General features: G+C 47.6%; 1 protein-coding gene across 1 annotated transcript in view; it reads left to right on the top strand.

Moving 5' to 3' along the window:
* Positions 1-18,797, top strand: part of LOC121555645 (solute carrier organic anion transporter family member 3A1-like) — a 35,123-nt gene that overhangs the window by 14,276 nt on the left and 2,050 nt on the right. Inside the window, exons 4-6 of the mRNA XM_045218343.1 lie at positions 2,383-2,608; positions 15,366-15,502; positions 17,170-17,234. Of these exons, the coding sequence (XP_045074278.1) occupies positions 2,383-2,608; positions 15,366-15,502; positions 17,170-17,234 (428 nt within the window). The remainder of the gene's footprint in view (positions 1-2,382; positions 2,609-15,365; positions 15,503-17,169; positions 17,235-18,797) is intronic.

An 18,797-nucleotide genomic window follows, 5' to 3' on the forward strand; every position in this document is an offset into this window, starting at 1 on the left:
TCTATAGATGATAAAGTGTAACTCTATAGATGAAAGGATAGCCTCTATAGATGATAAAGTGTAACTCTATAGATGAAAGGATAGCCTCTATAGATGATAAAGTGTAACTCTATAGATGAAAGGATAGCCTCTATAGATGATAAAGTGTAACTCTATAGATGAAAGGATAGCCTCTATAGATGATAAAGTGTAACTCTATAGATGAAAGGATAGCCTCTATAGATGATAAAGTGTAACTCTATAGATGAAAGGATAGCCTCTATAGATGATAAAGTGTAACTCTATAGATGAAAGGATAGCCTCTATAGATGATAAAGTGTAACTCTATAGATGAAAGGATAGCCTCTATAGATGAAAGGATAGCCTCTATAGATGATAAAGTGTAACTCTATAGATGAAAGGATAGCCTCTATAGATGAAAGGATAGCCTCTATAGATGAAAGGATAGCCTCTATAGATGATAAAGTGTAACTCTATAGATGAAAGGATAGCCTCTATAGATGATAAAGTGTAACTCTATAGATGAAAGGATAGCCTCTATAGATGATAAAGTGTAACTCTATAGATGAAAGGATAGGCTCTATAGATGAAAGGATAGCCTCTATAGATGAAAGGATAGCCTCTATAGATGATAAAGTGTAACTCTATAGATGAAAGGATAGCCTCTATAGATGATAAAGTGTAACTCTATAGATGAAAGGATAGGATAGCCTCTAACTTTAGGCATCAGTTGTCAGAGCACCTTACCGATCACTGCACCTGTACACAGCCCATCTGAAATTAGCCCGCCCAACTACCTCATCCCTATATTGTTATTTATTTTGCTCATCTGTACCCCAGTATCTCTATTTGCACATCATCTCTTGCACATCATTCCAGTGTTAATACTAAATTGTAATTATTTTGCACTATAGCCTATTTTATTGCCTTACCTCCATAACTTGCTAAATTTGCACACTGTATATTAATTGTATTTCTGTTGTATTTTTTTGATTTTTGTTTTGTTTTACCCCATATGTAACTCTGTGTTGTTGTTTTTATCGCACTGCTATGCTTTATCTTGGCCAGGTCGCAGTTGTAAATGAGAACTTGTTCTCAACTGGTTTACCTGGTTAAATAAAGGTGAAATAAAAAATAAAAATAAAAAATAAAGTGTAACTCTATAGATGAAAGGATAGCCTCTATAGATGAAAGGATAGCCTCTATAGATGATAAAGTGTAACTCTATAGATGAAAGGATAGCTTCTAGATAATAGAAAGTGTGACTCAAATGTCAAACCATTGATGTTAGGCTAATGCATGTGTTTATGTTAATTGGATGGGTATTTTTAGCCTATAAGGCTAATTCAAGTGTTTGAACTTTGTAACGCTGCTGCGGCCTTCTAGCACAGCTGCATGGGATTGGTCTGATTATGATGGGTGTGGTTTCTTGCCCCTTTTTCCTCCAAACATAACGATGGTCATTATGGCCAAACAGTTCTATTTTTATTTCATCTGGCTAGAGGACATTTCTCCAAAAAGTACGATCTTTGTCCCCATGTGCAGTTGCAAACCGTAGTCTGGCTTTTTAATGGCGGTTTTGGAGCAGTGGTTTCTTCCTTGCTGAGCGGCCTTTCAGGTTATGTTGATATAGGACTCATTTTACTGTGGATATAGATACCTTTATACCTGTTTCCTCCAGCATCTTCACAAGGTCCTTTGCTGTTGTTCTGGAATTGATTTGCACTTTTCGCACCAAAGTACGTTCATCTCTAGGAGACAGAACGCATCTCCTTCCTGAGCGGTATGATGGCTGCGTGGTCCCATGGTGTTTATACTTGCGTACTATTGTTTGTACAGATGAACGTGTTACCTTCAGGCATTTGGAAATTGCTCCCAAGGATGAACCAGACTTGTGGAGGTCTTGGCTGATTTCTTTTGATTTTCCCATGATGTCAAGCAAAGAGGTAGGCCTTGAAATACATCCACAGGTACACCTCCAATTGACTCAAATGATGTCAATTAGCCTACCAGAAGCTTCTAAAGCCATGACATCATTTTCTGGAATTTTCCAAGCTGTTTAAAGGCACAGTCAACTTAGTGTATGTAAACTTCTGACCCACTGTAATTGTGATTAAGTGAAATAATCTGTCTGTAAACAATTGTTGGCAAAATTACTTGTGTCATGCACAAAGTAGATGTCCTAACCGACTTGCTAAAACTATAGTTTGTTAACAAGACATTTGTGGAGTGGTTGAAAAACGAGTTTTAATGACTCCAACCTAAGTGTATGTAAACTTCCGACTTCAACTGTAGCTAGCAATGTACATAGTATGTTTCTAGTGTTTTGATAATGCCATGATTTTATATATAACAGTATGTAACCTGTTTCCCTGTTCCCAGGACACTGCGGTCAAGGCAGAGACCGGAGCAGGCGTGCATCAACAACTGGAACTACTACACAGCCTCAGTGAGCCCTGTGTGTGGCTCCAACGGAATCACCTGCCTCTCTGCCTGCCTCGCTGGCTGCCTCTCTGCCTGCCTCGCTGGCTGCCTCTCTGCCTGCCTCGCTGGCTGCCTCTCTGCCTGCCTCGCTGGCTGCCTCTCTGCTTGCCTCGCTGGCTGCCTCGCTGGCTGCCTCGCTGGCTGCCTCGCTGGCTGCCTCTCTGCCTGCCTCTCTGCCTGCTTCGCTGGCTGCCTCTCTGCCTGCTTCGCTGGCTGCCTCTCTGCCTGCTTCGCTGGCTGCCTCGCTGGCTGCCTCGCTGGCTGCCTCGCTGCCTGCCTCGCTGGCTGCCTCGCTGGCTGCCTCTCTGCCTGCTTCGCTGGCTGCCTCTCTGCCTGCTTCGCTGGCTGCCTCTCTGCCTGCTTCGCTGGCTGCCTCTCTGCCTGCTTCGCTGGCTGCCTCACACCTGTAAGTCCCTGGTCTTATGGCAGGACCTTTACAGATATACATTAGCCTCAAAGCTGTCCTGTGGTAGGATCGCTGCATTACCATTCACATCATAGTAGATCATATAAACGCATAGGGTACAGCATGTCAGGTTCACCAAAACCAAAGGATTAAAGCTATATTAGTCATGTAGGTGATATATAGAAGTCTGTGACTGTGTCCCAAATAGCACCCTATTCCCTATATAGTGCACTACTTTAGACCAGAGGATGGCACCCTATTCCCTATATAGTGCACTACTTTAGACCAGAGGATGGCACCCTATTCCCTATATAGTGCACTACTTTAGACCAGAGAATGGTACCCTATTCCCTATATAGTGCACTACTTTAGACCAGAGAATGGTACCCTATTCCCTATATAGTGCACTACTTTAGACCAGAGAATGGTACCCTATTCCCTATATAGTGCACTACTTTAGACCAGAGAATGGTACCCTATTCCCTATATAGTGCACTACTTTAGACCAGAGAATGGTACCCTATTCCCTATATAGTGCACTACTTTAGACCAGAGAATGGTACCCTATTCCCTATATAGTGCACTACTTTAGACCAGAGCCCAATGATTCCTGTAGTGAATATATTGTATCCTCTCCAGAACCAGCTGTATGTCTATCTATAGGTGATGTCCTCTCCTGTCCTCCAGAACCAGCTGTATGTCTGTCTATAGGTGATGTCCTCTCCTGTCCTCCTCCAGAACCAGCTGTATGTCTATCTATAGGTGATGTCCTCTCCTGTCCTCCAGAACCAGCTGTATGTCTGTCTAGAGGTGATGTCCTCTCCTGTCCTCCTCCAGAACCAGCTGTATGTCTATCTATAGGTGACGTCCTCTCCTGTCCTCCTCCAGAACCAGCTGTATGTCTATCTATAGGTGATGTCCTCTCCTGTCCTCCTCCAGAACCAGCTGTATGTCTATCTATAGGTGACGTCCTCTCCTGTCCTCCTCCAGAACCAGCTGTATGTCTATCTATAGGTGATGTCCTCTCCTGTCCTCCTCCAGAACCAGCTGTATGTCTATCTATAGGTGATGTCCTCTCCTGTCCTCCTCCAGAACCAGCTGTATGTCTATCTATAGGTGATGTCCTCTCCTGTCCTCCTCCAGAACCAGCTGTATGTCTGTCTATAGGTGATGTCCTCTCCTGTCCTCCTCCAGAACCAGCTGTATGTCTGTCTATAGGTGATGTCCTCTCCTGTCCTCCTCCAGAACCAGCTGTATGTCTATCTATAGGTGATGTCCTCTCCTGTCCTCCAGAACCAGCTGTATGTCTATCTATAGGTGATGTCCTCTCCTGTCCTCCTCCAGAACCAGCTGTATGTCTATCTATAGGTGATGTCCTCTCCTGTCCTCCTCCAGAACCAGCTGTATGTCTATCTATAGGTGATGTCCTCTCCTGTCCTCCTCCAGAACCAGCTGTATGTCTATCTATAGGTGATGTCCTCTCCTGTCCTCCTCCAGAACCAGCTGTATGTCTATCTATAGGTGATGTCCTCTCCTGTCCTCCTCCAGAACCAGCTGTATGTCTATCTATAGGTGATGTCCTCTCCTGTCCTCCTCCAGAACCAGCTGTATGTCTGTCTATAGGTGATGTCCTCTCCTGTCCTCCTCCAGAACCAGCTGTATGTCTATCTATAGGTGACGTCCTCTCCTGTCCTCCTCCAGAACCAGCTGTATGTCTATCTATAGGTGATGTCCTCTCCTGTCCTCCTCCAGAACCAGCTGTATGTCTGTCTATAGGTGATGTCCTCTCCTGTCCTCCTCCAGAACCAGCTGTATGTCTATCTATAGGTGATGTCCTCTCCTGTCCTCCTCCAGAACCAGCTGTATGTCTATCTATAGGTGATGTCCTCTCCTGTCCTCCTCCAGAACCAGCTGTATGTCTATCTATAGGTGATGTCCTCTCCTGTCCTCCAGAACCAGCTGTATGTCTATCTATAGGTGATGTCCTCTCCTGTCCTCCAGAACCAGCTGTATGTCTATCTATAGGTGATGTCCTCTCCTGTCCTCCTCCAGAACCAGCTGTATGTCTATCTATAGGTGATGTCCTCTCCTGTCCTCCTCCAGAACCAGCTGTATGTCTATCTATAGGTGATGTCCTCTCCTGTCCTCCTCCAGAACCAGCTGTATGTCTATCTATAGGTGATGTCCTCTCCTGTCCTCCTCCAGAACCAGCTGTATGTCTATCTATAGGTGATGTCCTCTCCTGTCCTCCAGAACCAGCTGTATGTCTATATATAGGTGATGTCCTCTCCTGTCCTCCAGAACCAGCTGTATGTCTATCTATAGGTGATGTCCTCTCCTGTCCTCCTCCAGAACCAGCTGTATGTCTATCTATAGGTGATGTCCTCTCCTGTCCTCCTCCAGAACCAGCTGTATGTCTATCTATAGGTGATGTCCTCTCCTGTCCTCCAGAACCAGCTGTATGTCTATCTATAGGTGATGTCCTCTCCTGTCCTCCAGAACCAGCTGTATGTCTGTCTATAGGTGATGTCCTCTCCTGTCCTCCAGAACCAGCTGTATGTCTATCTATAGGTGATGTCCTCTCCTGTCCTCCTCCAGAACCAGCTGTATGTCTATCTATAGGTGATGTCCTCTCCTGTCCTCCAGAACCAGCTGTATGTCTATCTATAGGTGATGTCCTCTCCTGTCCTCCTCCAGAACCAGCTGTATGTCTATCTATAGGTGATGTCCTCTCCTGTCCTCCTCCAGAACCAGCTGTATGTCTATCTATAGGTGATGTCCTCTCCTGTCCTCCTCCAGAACCAGCTGTATGTCTATCTATAGGTGATGTCCTCCTCCAGAACCAGCTGTATGTCTATCTATAGGTGATGTCCTCTCCTGTCCTCCAGAACCAGCTGTATGTCTATCTATAGGTGATGTCCTCTCCTGTCCTCCTCCAGAACCAGCTGTATGTCTATCTATAGGTGATGTCCTCTCCTGTCCTCCAGAACCAGCTGTATGTCTATCTATAGGTGATGTCCTCTCCTGTCCTCCTCCAGAACCAGCTGTATGTCTGTCTATAGGTGATGTCCTCTCCTGTCCTCCTCCAGAACCAGCTGTATGTCTATCTATAGGTGATGTCCTCTCCTGTCCTCCTCCAGAACCAGCTGTATGTCTATCTATAGGTGATGTCCTCTCCTGTCCTCCTCCAGAACCAGCTGTATGTCTATCTATAGGTGATGTCCTCTCCTGTCCTCCTCCAGAACCAGCTGTATGTCTATCTATAGGTGATGTCCTCTCCTGTCCTCCTCCAGAACCAGCTGTATGTCTGTCTATAGGTGATGTCCTCTCCTGTCCTCCTCCAGAACCAGCTGTATGTCTGTCTATAGGTGATGTCCTCTCCTGTCCTCCTCCAGAACCAGCTGTATGTCTATCTATAGGTGATGTCCTCTCCTGTCCTCCTCCAGAACCAGCTGTATGTCTATCTATAGGTGATGTCCTCTCCTGTCCTCCTCCAGAACCAGCTGTATGTCTATCTATAGGTGATGTCCTCTCCTGTCCTCCAGAACCAGCTGTATGTCTATCTATAGGTGATGTCCTCTCCTGTCCTCCAGAACCAGCTGTATGTCTATCTATAGGTGATGTCCTCTCCTGTCCTCCTCCAGAACCAGCTGTATGTCTATCTATAGGTGATGTCCTCTCCTGTCCTCCTCCAAAACCAGCTGTATGTCTATCTATAGGTGATGTCCTCTCCTGTCCTCCTCCAGAACCAGCTGTATGTCTATCTATAGGTGATGTCCTCTCCTGTCCTCCTCCAGAACCAGCTGTATGTCTATCTATAGGTGATGTCCTCTCCTGTCCTCCAGAACCAGCTGTATGTCTATCTATAGGTGATGTCCTCTCCTGTCCTCCAGAACCAGCTGTATGTCTATCTATAGGTGATGTCCTCTCCTGTCCTCCTCCAGAACCAGCTGTATGTCTATCTATAGGTGATGTCCTCTCCTGTCCTCCAGAACCAGCTGTATGTCTATCTATAGGTGATGTCCTCTCCTGTCCTCCTCCAGAACCAGCTGTATGTCTATCTATAGGTGATGTCCTCTCCTGTCCTCCTCCAGAACCAGCTGTATGTCTATCTATAGGTGATGTCCTCTCCTGTCCTCCTCCAGAACCAGCTGTATGTCTGTCTATAGGTGATGTCCTCTCCTGTCCTCCTCCAGAACCAGCTGTATGTCTATCTATAGGTGATGTCCTCTCCTGTCCTCCTCCAGAACCAGCTGTATGTCTGTCTATAGGTGATGTCCTCTCCTGTCCTCCTCCAGAACCAGCTGTATGTCTATCTATAGGTGATGTCCTCTCCTGTCCTCCTCCAGAACCAGCTGTATGTCTATCTATAGGTGATGTCCTCTCCTGTCCTCCAGAACCAGCTGTATGTCTATCTATAGGTGATGTCCTCTCCTGTCCTCCAGAACCAGCTGTATGTCTGTCTATAGGTGATGTCCTCTCCTGTCCTCCAGAACCAGCTGTATGTCTATCTATAGGTGATGTCCTCTCCTGTCCTCCTCCAGAACCAGCTGTATGTCTATCTATAGGTGATGTCCTCTCCTGTCCTCCAGAACCAGCTGTATGTCTATCTATAGGTGATGTCCTCTCCTGTCCTCCTCCAGAACCAGCTGTATGTCTATCTATAGGTGATGTCCTCTCCTGTCCTCCTCCAGAACCAGCTGTATGTCTATCTATAGGTGATGTCCTCTCCTGTCCTCCTCCAGAACCAGCTGTATGTCTATCTATAGGTGATGTCCTCCTCCAGAACCAGCTGTATGTCTATCTATAGGTGATGTCCTCTCCTGTCCTCCAGAACCAGCTGTATGTCTGTCTATAGGTGATGTCCTCTCCTGTCCTCCTCCAGAACCAGCTGTATGTCTATCTATAGGTGATGTCCTCTCCTGTCCTCCTCCAGAACCAGCTGTATGTCTATCTATAGGTGATGTCCTCTCCTGTCCTCCTCCAGAACCAGCTGTATGTCTATCTATAGGTGATGTCCTCTCCTGTCCTCCAGAACCAGCTGTATGTCTATCTATAGGTGATGTCCTCTCCTGTCCTCCTCCAGAACCAGCTGTATGTCTGTCTATAGGTGATGTCCTCTCCTGTCCTCCTCCAGAACCAGCTGTATGTCTGTCTATAGGTGATGTCCTCTCCTGTCCTCCTCCAGAACCAGCTGTATGTCTATCTATAGGTGATGTCCTCTCCTGTCCTCCTCCAGAACCAGCTGTATGTCTATCTATAGGTGATGTCCTCTCCTGTCCTCCTCCAGAACCAGCTGTATGTCTATCTATAGGTGATGTCCTCTCCTGTCCTCCTCCAGAACCAGCTGTATGTCTGTCTAGAGGTGATGTCCTCTCCTGTCCTCCTCCAGAACCAGCTGTATGTATATCTATAGGTGATGTCCTCTCCTGTCCTCCTCCAGAACCAGCTGTATGTCTATCTATAGGTGATGTCCTCTCCTGTCCTCCTCCAGAACCAGCTGTATGTCTATCTATAGGTGATGTCCTCTCCTGTCCTCCTCCAGAACCAGCTGTATGTCTATCTATAGGTGATGTCCTCTCCTGTCCTCCAGAACCAGCTGTATGTCTATCTATAGGTGATGTCCTCTCCTGTCCTCCTCCAGAACCAGCTGTATGTCTATCTATAGGTGATGTCCTCTCCTGTCCTCCTCCAGAACCAGCTGTATGTCTATCTATAGGTGATGTCCTCTCCTGTCCTCCAGAACCAGCTGTATGTCTATCTATAGGTGATGTCCTCTCCTGTCCTCCTCCAGAACCAGCTGTATGTCTATCTATAGGTGATGTCCTCTCCTGTCCTCCAGAACCAGCTGTATGTCTATCTATAGGTGATGTCCTCTCTTGTCCTCCTCCAGAACCAGCTGTATGTCTATCTATAGGTGATGTCCTCTCCTGTCCTCCTCCAGAACCAGCTGTATGTCTGTCTATAGGTGATGTCCTCTCCTGTCCTCCTCCAGAACCAGCTGTATGTCTGTCTATAGGTGATGTCCTCTCCTGTCCTCCTCCAGAACCAGCTGTATGTCTATCTATAGGTGATGTCCTCTCCTGTCCTCCTCCAGAACCAGCTGTATGTCTGTCTATAGGTGATGTCCTCTCCTGTCCTCCTCCAGAACCAGCTGTATGTCTATCTATAGGTGATGTCCTCTCCTGTCCTCCTCCAGAACCAGTTGTATGTCTATCTATAGGTGATGTCCTCTCCTGTCCTCCAGAACCAGCTGTATGTCTATCTATAGGTGATGTCCTCTCCTGTCCTCCTCCAGAACCAGCTGTATGTCTGTCTATAGGTGATGTCCTCTCCTGTCCTCCTCCAGAACCAGCTGTATGTCTATCTATAGGTGATGTCCTCTCCTGTCCTCCAGAACCAGCTGTATGTCTGTCTATAGGTGATGTCCTCTCCTGTCCTCCTCCAGAACCAGCTGTATGTCTATCTATAGGTGATGTCCTCTCCTGTCCTCCTCCAGAACCAGCTGTATGTCTGTCTATAGGTGATGTCCTCTCCTGTCCTCCTCCAGAACCAGCTGTATGTCTATCTATAGGTGATGTCCTCTCCTGTCCTCCAGAACCAGCTGTATGTCTATCTATAGGTGATGTCCTCTCCTGTCCTCCTCCAGAACCAGCTGTATGTCTGTCTATAGGTGATGTCCTCTCCTGTCCTCCTCCAGAACCAGCTGTATGTCTATCTATAGGTGATGTCCTCTCCTGTCCTCCAGAACCAGCTGTATGTCTGTCTATAGGTGATGTCCTCTCCTGTCCTCCTCCAGAACCAGCTGTATGTCTATCTATAGGTGATGTCCTCTCCTGTCCTCCTCCAGAACCAGCTGTATGTCTATCTATAGGTGATGTCCTCTCCTGTCCTCCAGAACCAGCTGTATGTCTATCTATAGGTGATGTCCTCTCCTGTCCTCCAGAACCAGCTGTATGTCTATCTATAGGTGATGTCCTCTCCTGTCCTCCTCCAGAACCAGCTGTATGTCTATCTATAGGTGATGTCCTCTCCTGTCCTCCTCCAGAACCAGCTGTATGTCTATCTATAGGTGATGTCCTCTCCTGTCCTCCTCCAGAACCAGCTGTATGTCTATCTATAGGTGATGTCCTCTCCTGTCCTCCTCCAGAACCAGCTGTATGTCTATCTATAGGTGATGTCCTCTCCTGTCCTCCTCCAGAACCAGCTGTATGTCTATCTATAGGTGATGTCCTCTCCTGTCCTCCAGAACCAGCTGTATGTCTATCTATAGGTGATGTCCTCTCCTGTCCTCCTCCAGAACCAGCTGTATGTCTATCTATAGGTGATGTCCTCTCCTGTCCTCCAGAACCAGCTGTATGTCTGTCTATAGGTGATGTCCTCTCCTGTCCTCCTCCAGAACCAGCTGTATGTCTGTCTATAGGTGATGTCCTCTCCTGTCCTCCTCCAGAACCAGCTGTATGTCTATCTATAGGTGATGTCCTCTCCTGTCCTCCAGAACCAGCTGTATGTCTATCTATAGGTGATGTCCTCTCCTGTCCTCCTCCAGAACCAGCTGTATGTCTATCTATAGGTGATGTCCTCTCCTGTCCTCCAGAACCAGCTGTATGTCTATCTATAGGTGACGTCCTCTCCTGTCCTCCTCCAGAACCAGCTGTATGTCTATCTATAGGTGATGTCCTCTCCTGTCCTCCTCCAGAACCAGCTGTATGTCTATCTATAGGTGATGTCCTCTCCTGTCCTCCTCCAGAACCAGCTGTATGTCTGTCTATAGGTGATGTCCTCTCCTGTCCTCCTCCAGAACCAGCTGTATGTCTATCTATAGGTGATGTCCTCTCCTGTCCTCCAGAACCAGCTGTATGTCTATCTATAGGTGATGTCCTCTCCTGTCCTCCTCCAGAACCAGCTGTATGTCTGTCTATAGGTGATGTCCTCTCCTGTCCTCCTCCAGAACCAGCTGTATGTCTATCTATAGGTGATGTCCTCTCCTGTCCTCCAGAACCAGCTGTATGTCTGTCTATAGGTGATGTCCTCTCCTGTCCTCCTCCAGAACCAGCTGTATGTCTATCTATAGGTGATGTCCTCTCCTGTCCTCCAGAACCAGCTGTATGTCTATCTATAGGTGATGTCCTCTCCTGTCCTCCAGAACCAGCTGTATGTCTATCTATAGGTGATGTCCTCTCCTGTCCTCCTCCAGAACCAGCTGTATGTCTATCTATAGGTGATGTCCTCTCCTGTCCTCCTCCAGAACCAGCTGTATGTCTATCTATAGGTGATGTCCTCTCCTGTCCTCCTCCAGAACCAGCTGTATGTCTATCTATAGGTGATGTCCTCTCCTGTCCTCCTCCAGAACCAGCTGTATGTCTATCTATAGGTGATGTCCTCTCCTGTCCTCCTCCAGAACCAGCTGTATGTCTATCTATAGGTGATGTCCTCTCCTGTCCTCCAGAACCAGCTGTATGTCTATCTATAGGTGATGTCCTCTCCTGTCCTCCTCCAGAACCAGCTGTATGTCTATCTATAGGTGATGTCCTCTCCTGTCTTCCAGAACCAGCTGTATGTCTGTCTATAGGTGATGTCCTCTCCTGTCCTCCTCCAGAACCAGCTGTATGTCTGTCTATAGGTGATGTCCTCTCCTGTCCTCCTCCAGAACCAGCTGTATGTCTATCTATAGGTGATGTCCTCTCCTGTCCTCCAGAACCAGCTGTATGTCTATCTATAGGTGATGTCCTCTCCTGTCCTCCTCCAGAACCAGCTGTATGTCTATCTATAGGTGATGTCCTCTCCTGTCCTCCAGAACCAGCTGTATGTCTATCTATAGGTGACGTCCTCTCCTGTCCTCCTCCAGAACCAGCTGTATGTCTATCTATAGGTGATGTCCTCTCCTGTCCTCCTCCAGAACCAGCTGTATGTCTATCTATAGGTGATGTCCTCTCCTGTCCTCCTCCAGAACCAGCTGTATGTCTATCTATAGGTGATGTCCTCTCCTGTCCTCCTCCAGAACCAGCTGTATGTCTATCTATAGGTGATGTCCTCTCCTGTCCTCCTCCAGAACCAGCTGTATGTCTGTCTATAGGTGATGTCCTCTCCTGTCCTCCTCCAGAACCAGCTGTATGTCTATCTATAGGTGACGTCCTCTCCTGTCCTCCTCCAGAACCAGCTGTATGTCTATCTATAGGTGATGTCCTCTCCTGTCCTCCTCCAGAACCAGCTGTATGTCTATCTATAGGTGACGTCCTCTCCTGTCCTCCTCCAGAACCAGCTGTATGTCTATCTATAGGTGATGTCCTCTCCTGTCCTCCTCCAGAACCAGCTGTATGTCTATCTATAGGTGATGTCCTCTCCTGTCCTCCTCCAGAACCAGCTGTATGTCTGTCTATAGGTGATGTCCTCTCCTGTCTCCTCCAGAACCAGCTGTATGTCTATCTATAGGTGATGTCCTCTCCTGTCCTCCTCCAGAACCAGCTGTATGTCTATCTATAGGTGATGTCCTCTCCTGTCCTCCAGAACCAGCTGTATGTCTATCTATAGGTGATGTCCTCTCCTGTCCTCCTCCAGAACCAGCTGTATGTCTATCTATAGGTGATGTCCTCTCCTGTCCTCCAGAACCAGCTGTATGTCTGTCTATAGGTGATGTCCTCTCCTGTCCTCCTCCAGAACCAGCTGTATGTCTGTCTATAGGTGATGTCCTCTCCTGTCCTCCTCCAGAACCAGCTGTATGTCTATCTATAGGTGATGTCCTCTCCTGTCCTCCTCCAGAACCAGCTGTATGTCTGTCTATAGGTGATGTCCTCTCCTGTCCTCCAGAACCAGCTGTATGTCTGTCTATAGGTGATGTCCTCTCCTGTCCTCCTCCAGAACCAGCTGTATGTCTATCTATAGGTGACGTCCTCTCCTGTCCTCCTCCAGAACCAGCTGTATGTCTATCTATAGGTGATGTCCTCTCCTGTCCTCCTCCAGAACCAGCTGTATGTCTATCTATAGGTGATGTCCTCTCCTGTCCTCCAGAACCAGCTGTATGTCTGTCTATAGGTGATGTCCTTTCCTGTCCTCCTCCAGAACCAGCTGTATGTCTATCTATAGGTGATGTCCTCTCCTGTCCTCCAGAACCAGCTGTATGTCTGTCTATAGGTGATGTCCTCTCCTGTCCTCCTCCAGAACCAGCTGTATGTCTATCTATAGGTGATGTCCTCTCCTGTCCTCCTCCAGAACCAGCTGTATGTCTGTCTATAGGTGATGTCCTCTCCTGTCCTCCTCCAGAACCAGCTGTATGTCTATCTATAGGTGATGTCCTCTCCTGTCCTCCAGAACCAGCTGTATGTCTATCTATAGGTGATGTCCTCTCCTGTCCTCCAGAACCAGCTGTATGTCTATCTATAGGTGACGTCCTCTCCTGTCCTCCAGAACCAGCTGTATGTCTGTCTATAGGTGATGTCCTCTCCTGTCCTCCTCCAGAACCAGCTGTATGTCTATCTATAGGTGATGTCCTCTCCTGTCCTCCTCCAGAACCAGCTGTATGTCTGTCTATAGGTGATGTCCTCTCCTGTCCTCCTCCAGAACCAGCTGTATGTCTATCTATAGGTGATGTCCTCTCCTGTCCTCCTCCAGAACCAGCTGTATGTCTATCTATAGGTGATGTCCTCTCCTGTCCTCCAGAACCAGCTGTATGTCTATCTATAGGTGATGTCCTCTCCTGTCCTCCAGAACCAGCTGTATGTCTGTCTATAGGTGATGTCCTCTCCTGTCCTCCTCCAGAACCAGCTGTATGTCTATCTATAGGTGATGTCCTCTCCTGTCCTCCAGAACCAGCTGTATGTCTGTCTATAGGTGATGTCCTCTCCTGTCCTCCTCCAGAACCAGCTGTATGTCTATCTATAGGTGATGTCCTCTCCTGTCCTCCTCCAGAACCAGCTGTATGTCTATCTATAGGTGATGTCCTCTCCTGTCCTCCTCCAGAACCAGCTGTATGTCTATCTATAGGTGATGTCCTCTCCTGTCCTCCTCCAGAACCAGCTGTATGTCTATCTATAGGTGATGTCCTCTCCTGTCCTCCTCCAGAACCAGCTGTATGTCTATCTATAGGTGATGTCCTCTCCTGTCCTCCAGAACCAGCTGTATGTCTATCTATAGGTGATGTCCTCTCCTGTCCTCCAGAACCAGCTGTATGTCTATCTATAGGTGATGTCCTCTCCTGTCCTCCTCCAGAACCAGCTGTATGTCTGTCTATAGGTGATGTCCTCTCCTGTCCTCCTCCAGAACCAGCTGTATGTCTATCTATAGGTGATGTCCTCTCCTGTCCTCCTCCAGAACCAGCTGTATGTCTATCTATAGGTGATGTCCTCTCCTGTCCTCCAGAACCAGCTGTATGTCTATCTATAGGTGACGTCCTCTCCTGTCCTCCTCCAGAACCAGCTGTATGTCTATCTATAGGTGATGTCCTCTCCTGTCCTCCAGAACCAGCTGTATGTCTATCTATAGGTGATGTCCTCTCCTGTCCTCCAGAACCAGCTGTATGTCTGTCTATAGGTGATGTCCTCTCCTGTCCTCCTCCAGAACCAGCTGTATGTCTATCTATAGGTGATGTCCTCTCCTGTCCTCCTCCAGAACCAGCTGTATGTCTATCTATAGGTGATGTCCTCTCCTGTCCTCCTCCAGAACCAGCTGTATGTCTATCTATAGGTGACGTCCTCTCCTGTCCTCCTCCAGAACCAGCTGTATGTCTATCTATAGGTGATGTCCTCTCCTGTCCTCCAGAACCAGCTGTATGTCTGTCTATAGGTGATGTCCTCTCCTGTCCTCCAGAACCAGCTGTATGTCTGTCTATAGGTGACGTCCTCTCCTGTCCTCCTCCAGAACCAGCTGTATGTCTGTCTAGAGGTGATGTCCTCTCCTGTCCTCCTCCAGAACCAGCTGTATGTCTATCTATAGGTGACGTCCTCTCCTGTCCTCCTCCAGAACCAGCTGTATGTCTATCTATAGGTGATGTCCTCTCCTGTCCTCCTCCAGAACCAGCTGTATGTCTGTCTATAGGTGATGTCCTCTCCTGTCCTCCTCCAGAACCAGCTGTATGTCTATCTATAGGTGATGTCCTCTCCTGTCCTCCTCCAGAACCAGCTGTATGTCTATCTATAGGTGATGTCCTCTCCTGTCCTCCTCCAGAACCAGCTGTATGTCTATCTATAGGTGATGTCCTCTCCTGTCCTCCAGAACCAGCTGTATGTCTATCTATAGGTGATGTCCTCTCCTGTCCTCCTCCAGAACCAGCTGTATGTCTGTCTATAGGTGATGTCCTCTCCTGTCCTCCTCCAGAACCAGCTGTATGTCTATCTATAGGTGATGTCCTCTCCTGTCCTCCTCCAGAACCAGCTGTATGTCTATCTATAGGTGATGTCCTCTCCTGTCCTCCTCCAGAACCAGCTGTATGTCTGTCTATAGGTGATGTCCTCTCCTGTCCTCCAGAACCAGCAGTAAGGAGGAGGAGGCGGTGGCGTTGCCGGGGAAATGCCCCAGTCCAGGCTGCCAACAGGCCTTTCTCACCTTCCTTTGTGTCATCTGTGTGTGCAGCATGATCGGTGCCATGGCCCAGACACCCTCCGTCGTCATGCTTATCAGGTAGCCTCTATCCATGACCTCTAACCCTGACCTCCTCTGTCATCATACTCTTCAGGTAGCCTCTATCCATGACCTCTAACCCTGACCCCCTCTGTCATCATACTCTTCAGGTAGCCTCTATCCATGACCTCTAACCCTGACCCCCTCTGTCATCATACTCTTCAGGTAGCCTCTATCCATGACCTCTAACCCTGACCCCCTCTGTCATCATACTCTTCAGGTAGCCTCTATCCATGACCTCTAACCCTGACCCCCTCTGTCATCATACTCTTCAGGTAGCCTCTATCCATGACCTCTAACCCTGACCCCATCTGTCATCATACTCTTCAGGTAGCCTCTATCCATGACCTCTAACCCTGACCCCCTCTGTCATCATACTCTTCAGGTAGCCTCTATCCATGACCTCTAACCCTGACCCCCTCTGTCATCATACTCTTCAGGTAGCCTCTATCCATGACCTCTAACCCTGACCCCCTCTGTCATCATACTCTTCAGGTAGCCTCTATCCATGACCTCTAACCCTGACCCCCTCTGTCATCATACTCTTCAGGTAGCCTCTATCCATGACCTCTAACCCTGACCCCCTCTGTCATCATACTCTTCAGGTAGCCTCTATCCATGACCTCTAACCCTGACCCCCTCTGTCATCATACTCTTCAGGTAGCCTCTATCCATGACCTCTAACCCTGACCCCCTCTGTCATCATACTCTTCAGGTAGCCTCTATCCATGACCTCTAACCCTGACCCCCTCTGTCATCATACTCTTCAGGTAGCCTCTATCCATGACCTCTAACCCTGACCCCCTCTGTCATCATACTCTTCAGGTAGCCTCTATCCATGACCTCTAACCCTGACCCCCTCTGTCATCATACTCTTCAGGTAGCCTCTATCCATGACCTCTAACCCTGACCCCCTCTGTCATCATACTCTTCAGGTAGCCTCTATCCATGACCTCTAACCCTGACCCCCTCTGTCATCATACTCTTCAGGTAGCCTCTATCCATGACCTCTAACCCTGACCCCCTCTGTCATCATACTCTTCAGGTAGCCTCTATCCATGACCTCTAACCCTGACCCCCTCTGTCATCATACTCTTCAGGTAGCCTCTATCCATGACCTCTAACCCTGACCCCCTCTGTCATCATACTCTTCAGGTAGCCTCTATCCATGACCTCTAACCCTGACCCCCTCTGTCATCATACTCATCAGGTTAGACCCCTCAGACGTACCAGTGTTATGTCATCATCCTGTTAAGTTCCCCTTCAAGAAAACCAAATAATATCGCTCAAACAGAAGGGGAAACTAACAAAGAATCACTGACCAACAACCAAAACAGGTGGGGTTTTAGGAGGGGTTCTGAAAGACACTATGGGGGGGTCCACTGGAGGTTGACTAGCAACAACAACTGGGACCTAAAAGACACCCACCATGAGACCCACTAAGGCAAACAAAAGAAAAACCCACACCAAAATTAAAGACAGGAAACAAACCTAGGTGGAGCAAAACGAAATCAGGGAAATCCGATAAAGGATGTTTGTCTAGAAATCAAATAGGGAGAGTCAACTAAAGGTGTTGACCCTCCACATCTCTCAAGACAACTGGCTGTTACTGTGCTGCTGTACATTTTGACTGGGTTTTCTATTGTGTGTTTTTCTTTGTGTTTCAGAACAGTGAGCCCTGAGCTAAAATCCTACGCTCTTGGAGTGATGTTTCTGGGCCTGAGACTTCTAGGTAGGAGATCACTGTCATCAATAACATGTTTCTGGGCCTGAGACTTCTAGGTAGGAGATCACTGTCATCAATAACATGTTTCTGGGCCCGAGACTACTAGGTAGGAGATCACTGTCATCAATAACATGTTTCTGGGCCCGAGACTACTAGGTAGGAGATCACTGTCATCAATAACATGTTTCTGGGCCCGAGACTACTAGGTAGGAGATCACTGTCATCAATACCATGTTTCTGGGCCTGAGACTACTAGGTAGGAGATCACTGTCATCAATAACATGTTTCTGGGCCCGAGACTACTAGGTAGGAGATCACTGTCATCAATAACATGTTTCTGGGCCCGAGACTACTAGGTAGGAGATCACTGTCATCAATAACATGTTTCTGGGCCTGAGACTACTAGGCAGGAGATCACTGTCATCAATAACATGTTTCTGGGCCCGAGACTACTAGGCAGGAGATCACTGTCATCAATAACATGTTTCTGGGCCCGAGACTACTAGACAGGAGATCACTGTAATCAATAACATGTTTCTGGGCCCGAGACTACTAGGTAGGAGATCACTGTCATCAATAACATGTTTCTTGGCCCGAGACTACTAGGTAGGAGATCACTGTCATCAATAACATGTTTCTGGGCCCGAGACTACTAGGTAGGAGATCACTGTCATCAATAACATGTTTCTGGGCCCGAGACTACTAGGTAGGAGATCACTGTCATCAATAACATGTTTATGGGCCCGAGACTACTAGGTGGGAGATCACTGTCATCAATAACATGTTTCTGGGCCCGAGACTACTAGGCAGGAGATCACTGTCATCAATAACATGTTTCTGGGCCCGAGACTACTAGGCAGGAGATCACTGTCATCAATAACATGTTTCTGGGCCCGAGACTACTAGGCAGGAGATCACTGTAATCAATAACATGTTTCTGGGCCCGAGACTACTAGGTAGGAGATCACTGTCATCAATAACATGTTTCTTGGCCCGAGACTACTAGGTAGGAGATCACTGTCATCAATAACATGTTTCTTGGCCCGAGACTACTAGGTAGGAGATCACTGTCATCAATAACATGTTTCTGGGCCCGAGACTACTAGGTAGGAGATCACTGTCATCAATAACATGTTTATGGGCCCGAGACTACTAGGTGGGAGATCACTGTCATCAATAACATGTTTCTGGGCCCGAGACTACTAGGTAGGAGATCACTGTCATCAATAACATGTTTCTGGGCCCGAGACTACTAGGTAGGAGATCACTGTCATCAATAACATGTTTCTGGGCCCGAGACTACTAGGCAGGAGATCACTGTCATCAATAACATGTTTCTGGGCCCGAGACTACTAGGCAGGAGATCACTGTAATCAATAACATGTTTCTGGGCCCGAGACTACTAGGTAGGAGATCACTGTCATCAATAACATGTTTCTTGGCCCGAGACTACTAGGTAGGAGATCACTGTCATCAATAACATGTTTCTGGGCCCGAGACTACTAGGTAGGAGATCACTGTCATCAATAACATGTTTCTGGGCCCGAGACTACTAGGTAGGAGATCACT

The sequence above is a fragment of the Coregonus clupeaformis genome, unplaced genomic scaffold, assembly GCF_020615455.1.
Source record: "Coregonus clupeaformis isolate EN_2021a unplaced genomic scaffold, ASM2061545v1 scaf1515, whole genome shotgun sequence".
NCBI classification, from domain to species: domain Eukaryota; kingdom Metazoa; phylum Chordata; class Actinopteri; order Salmoniformes; family Salmonidae; genus Coregonus; species Coregonus clupeaformis.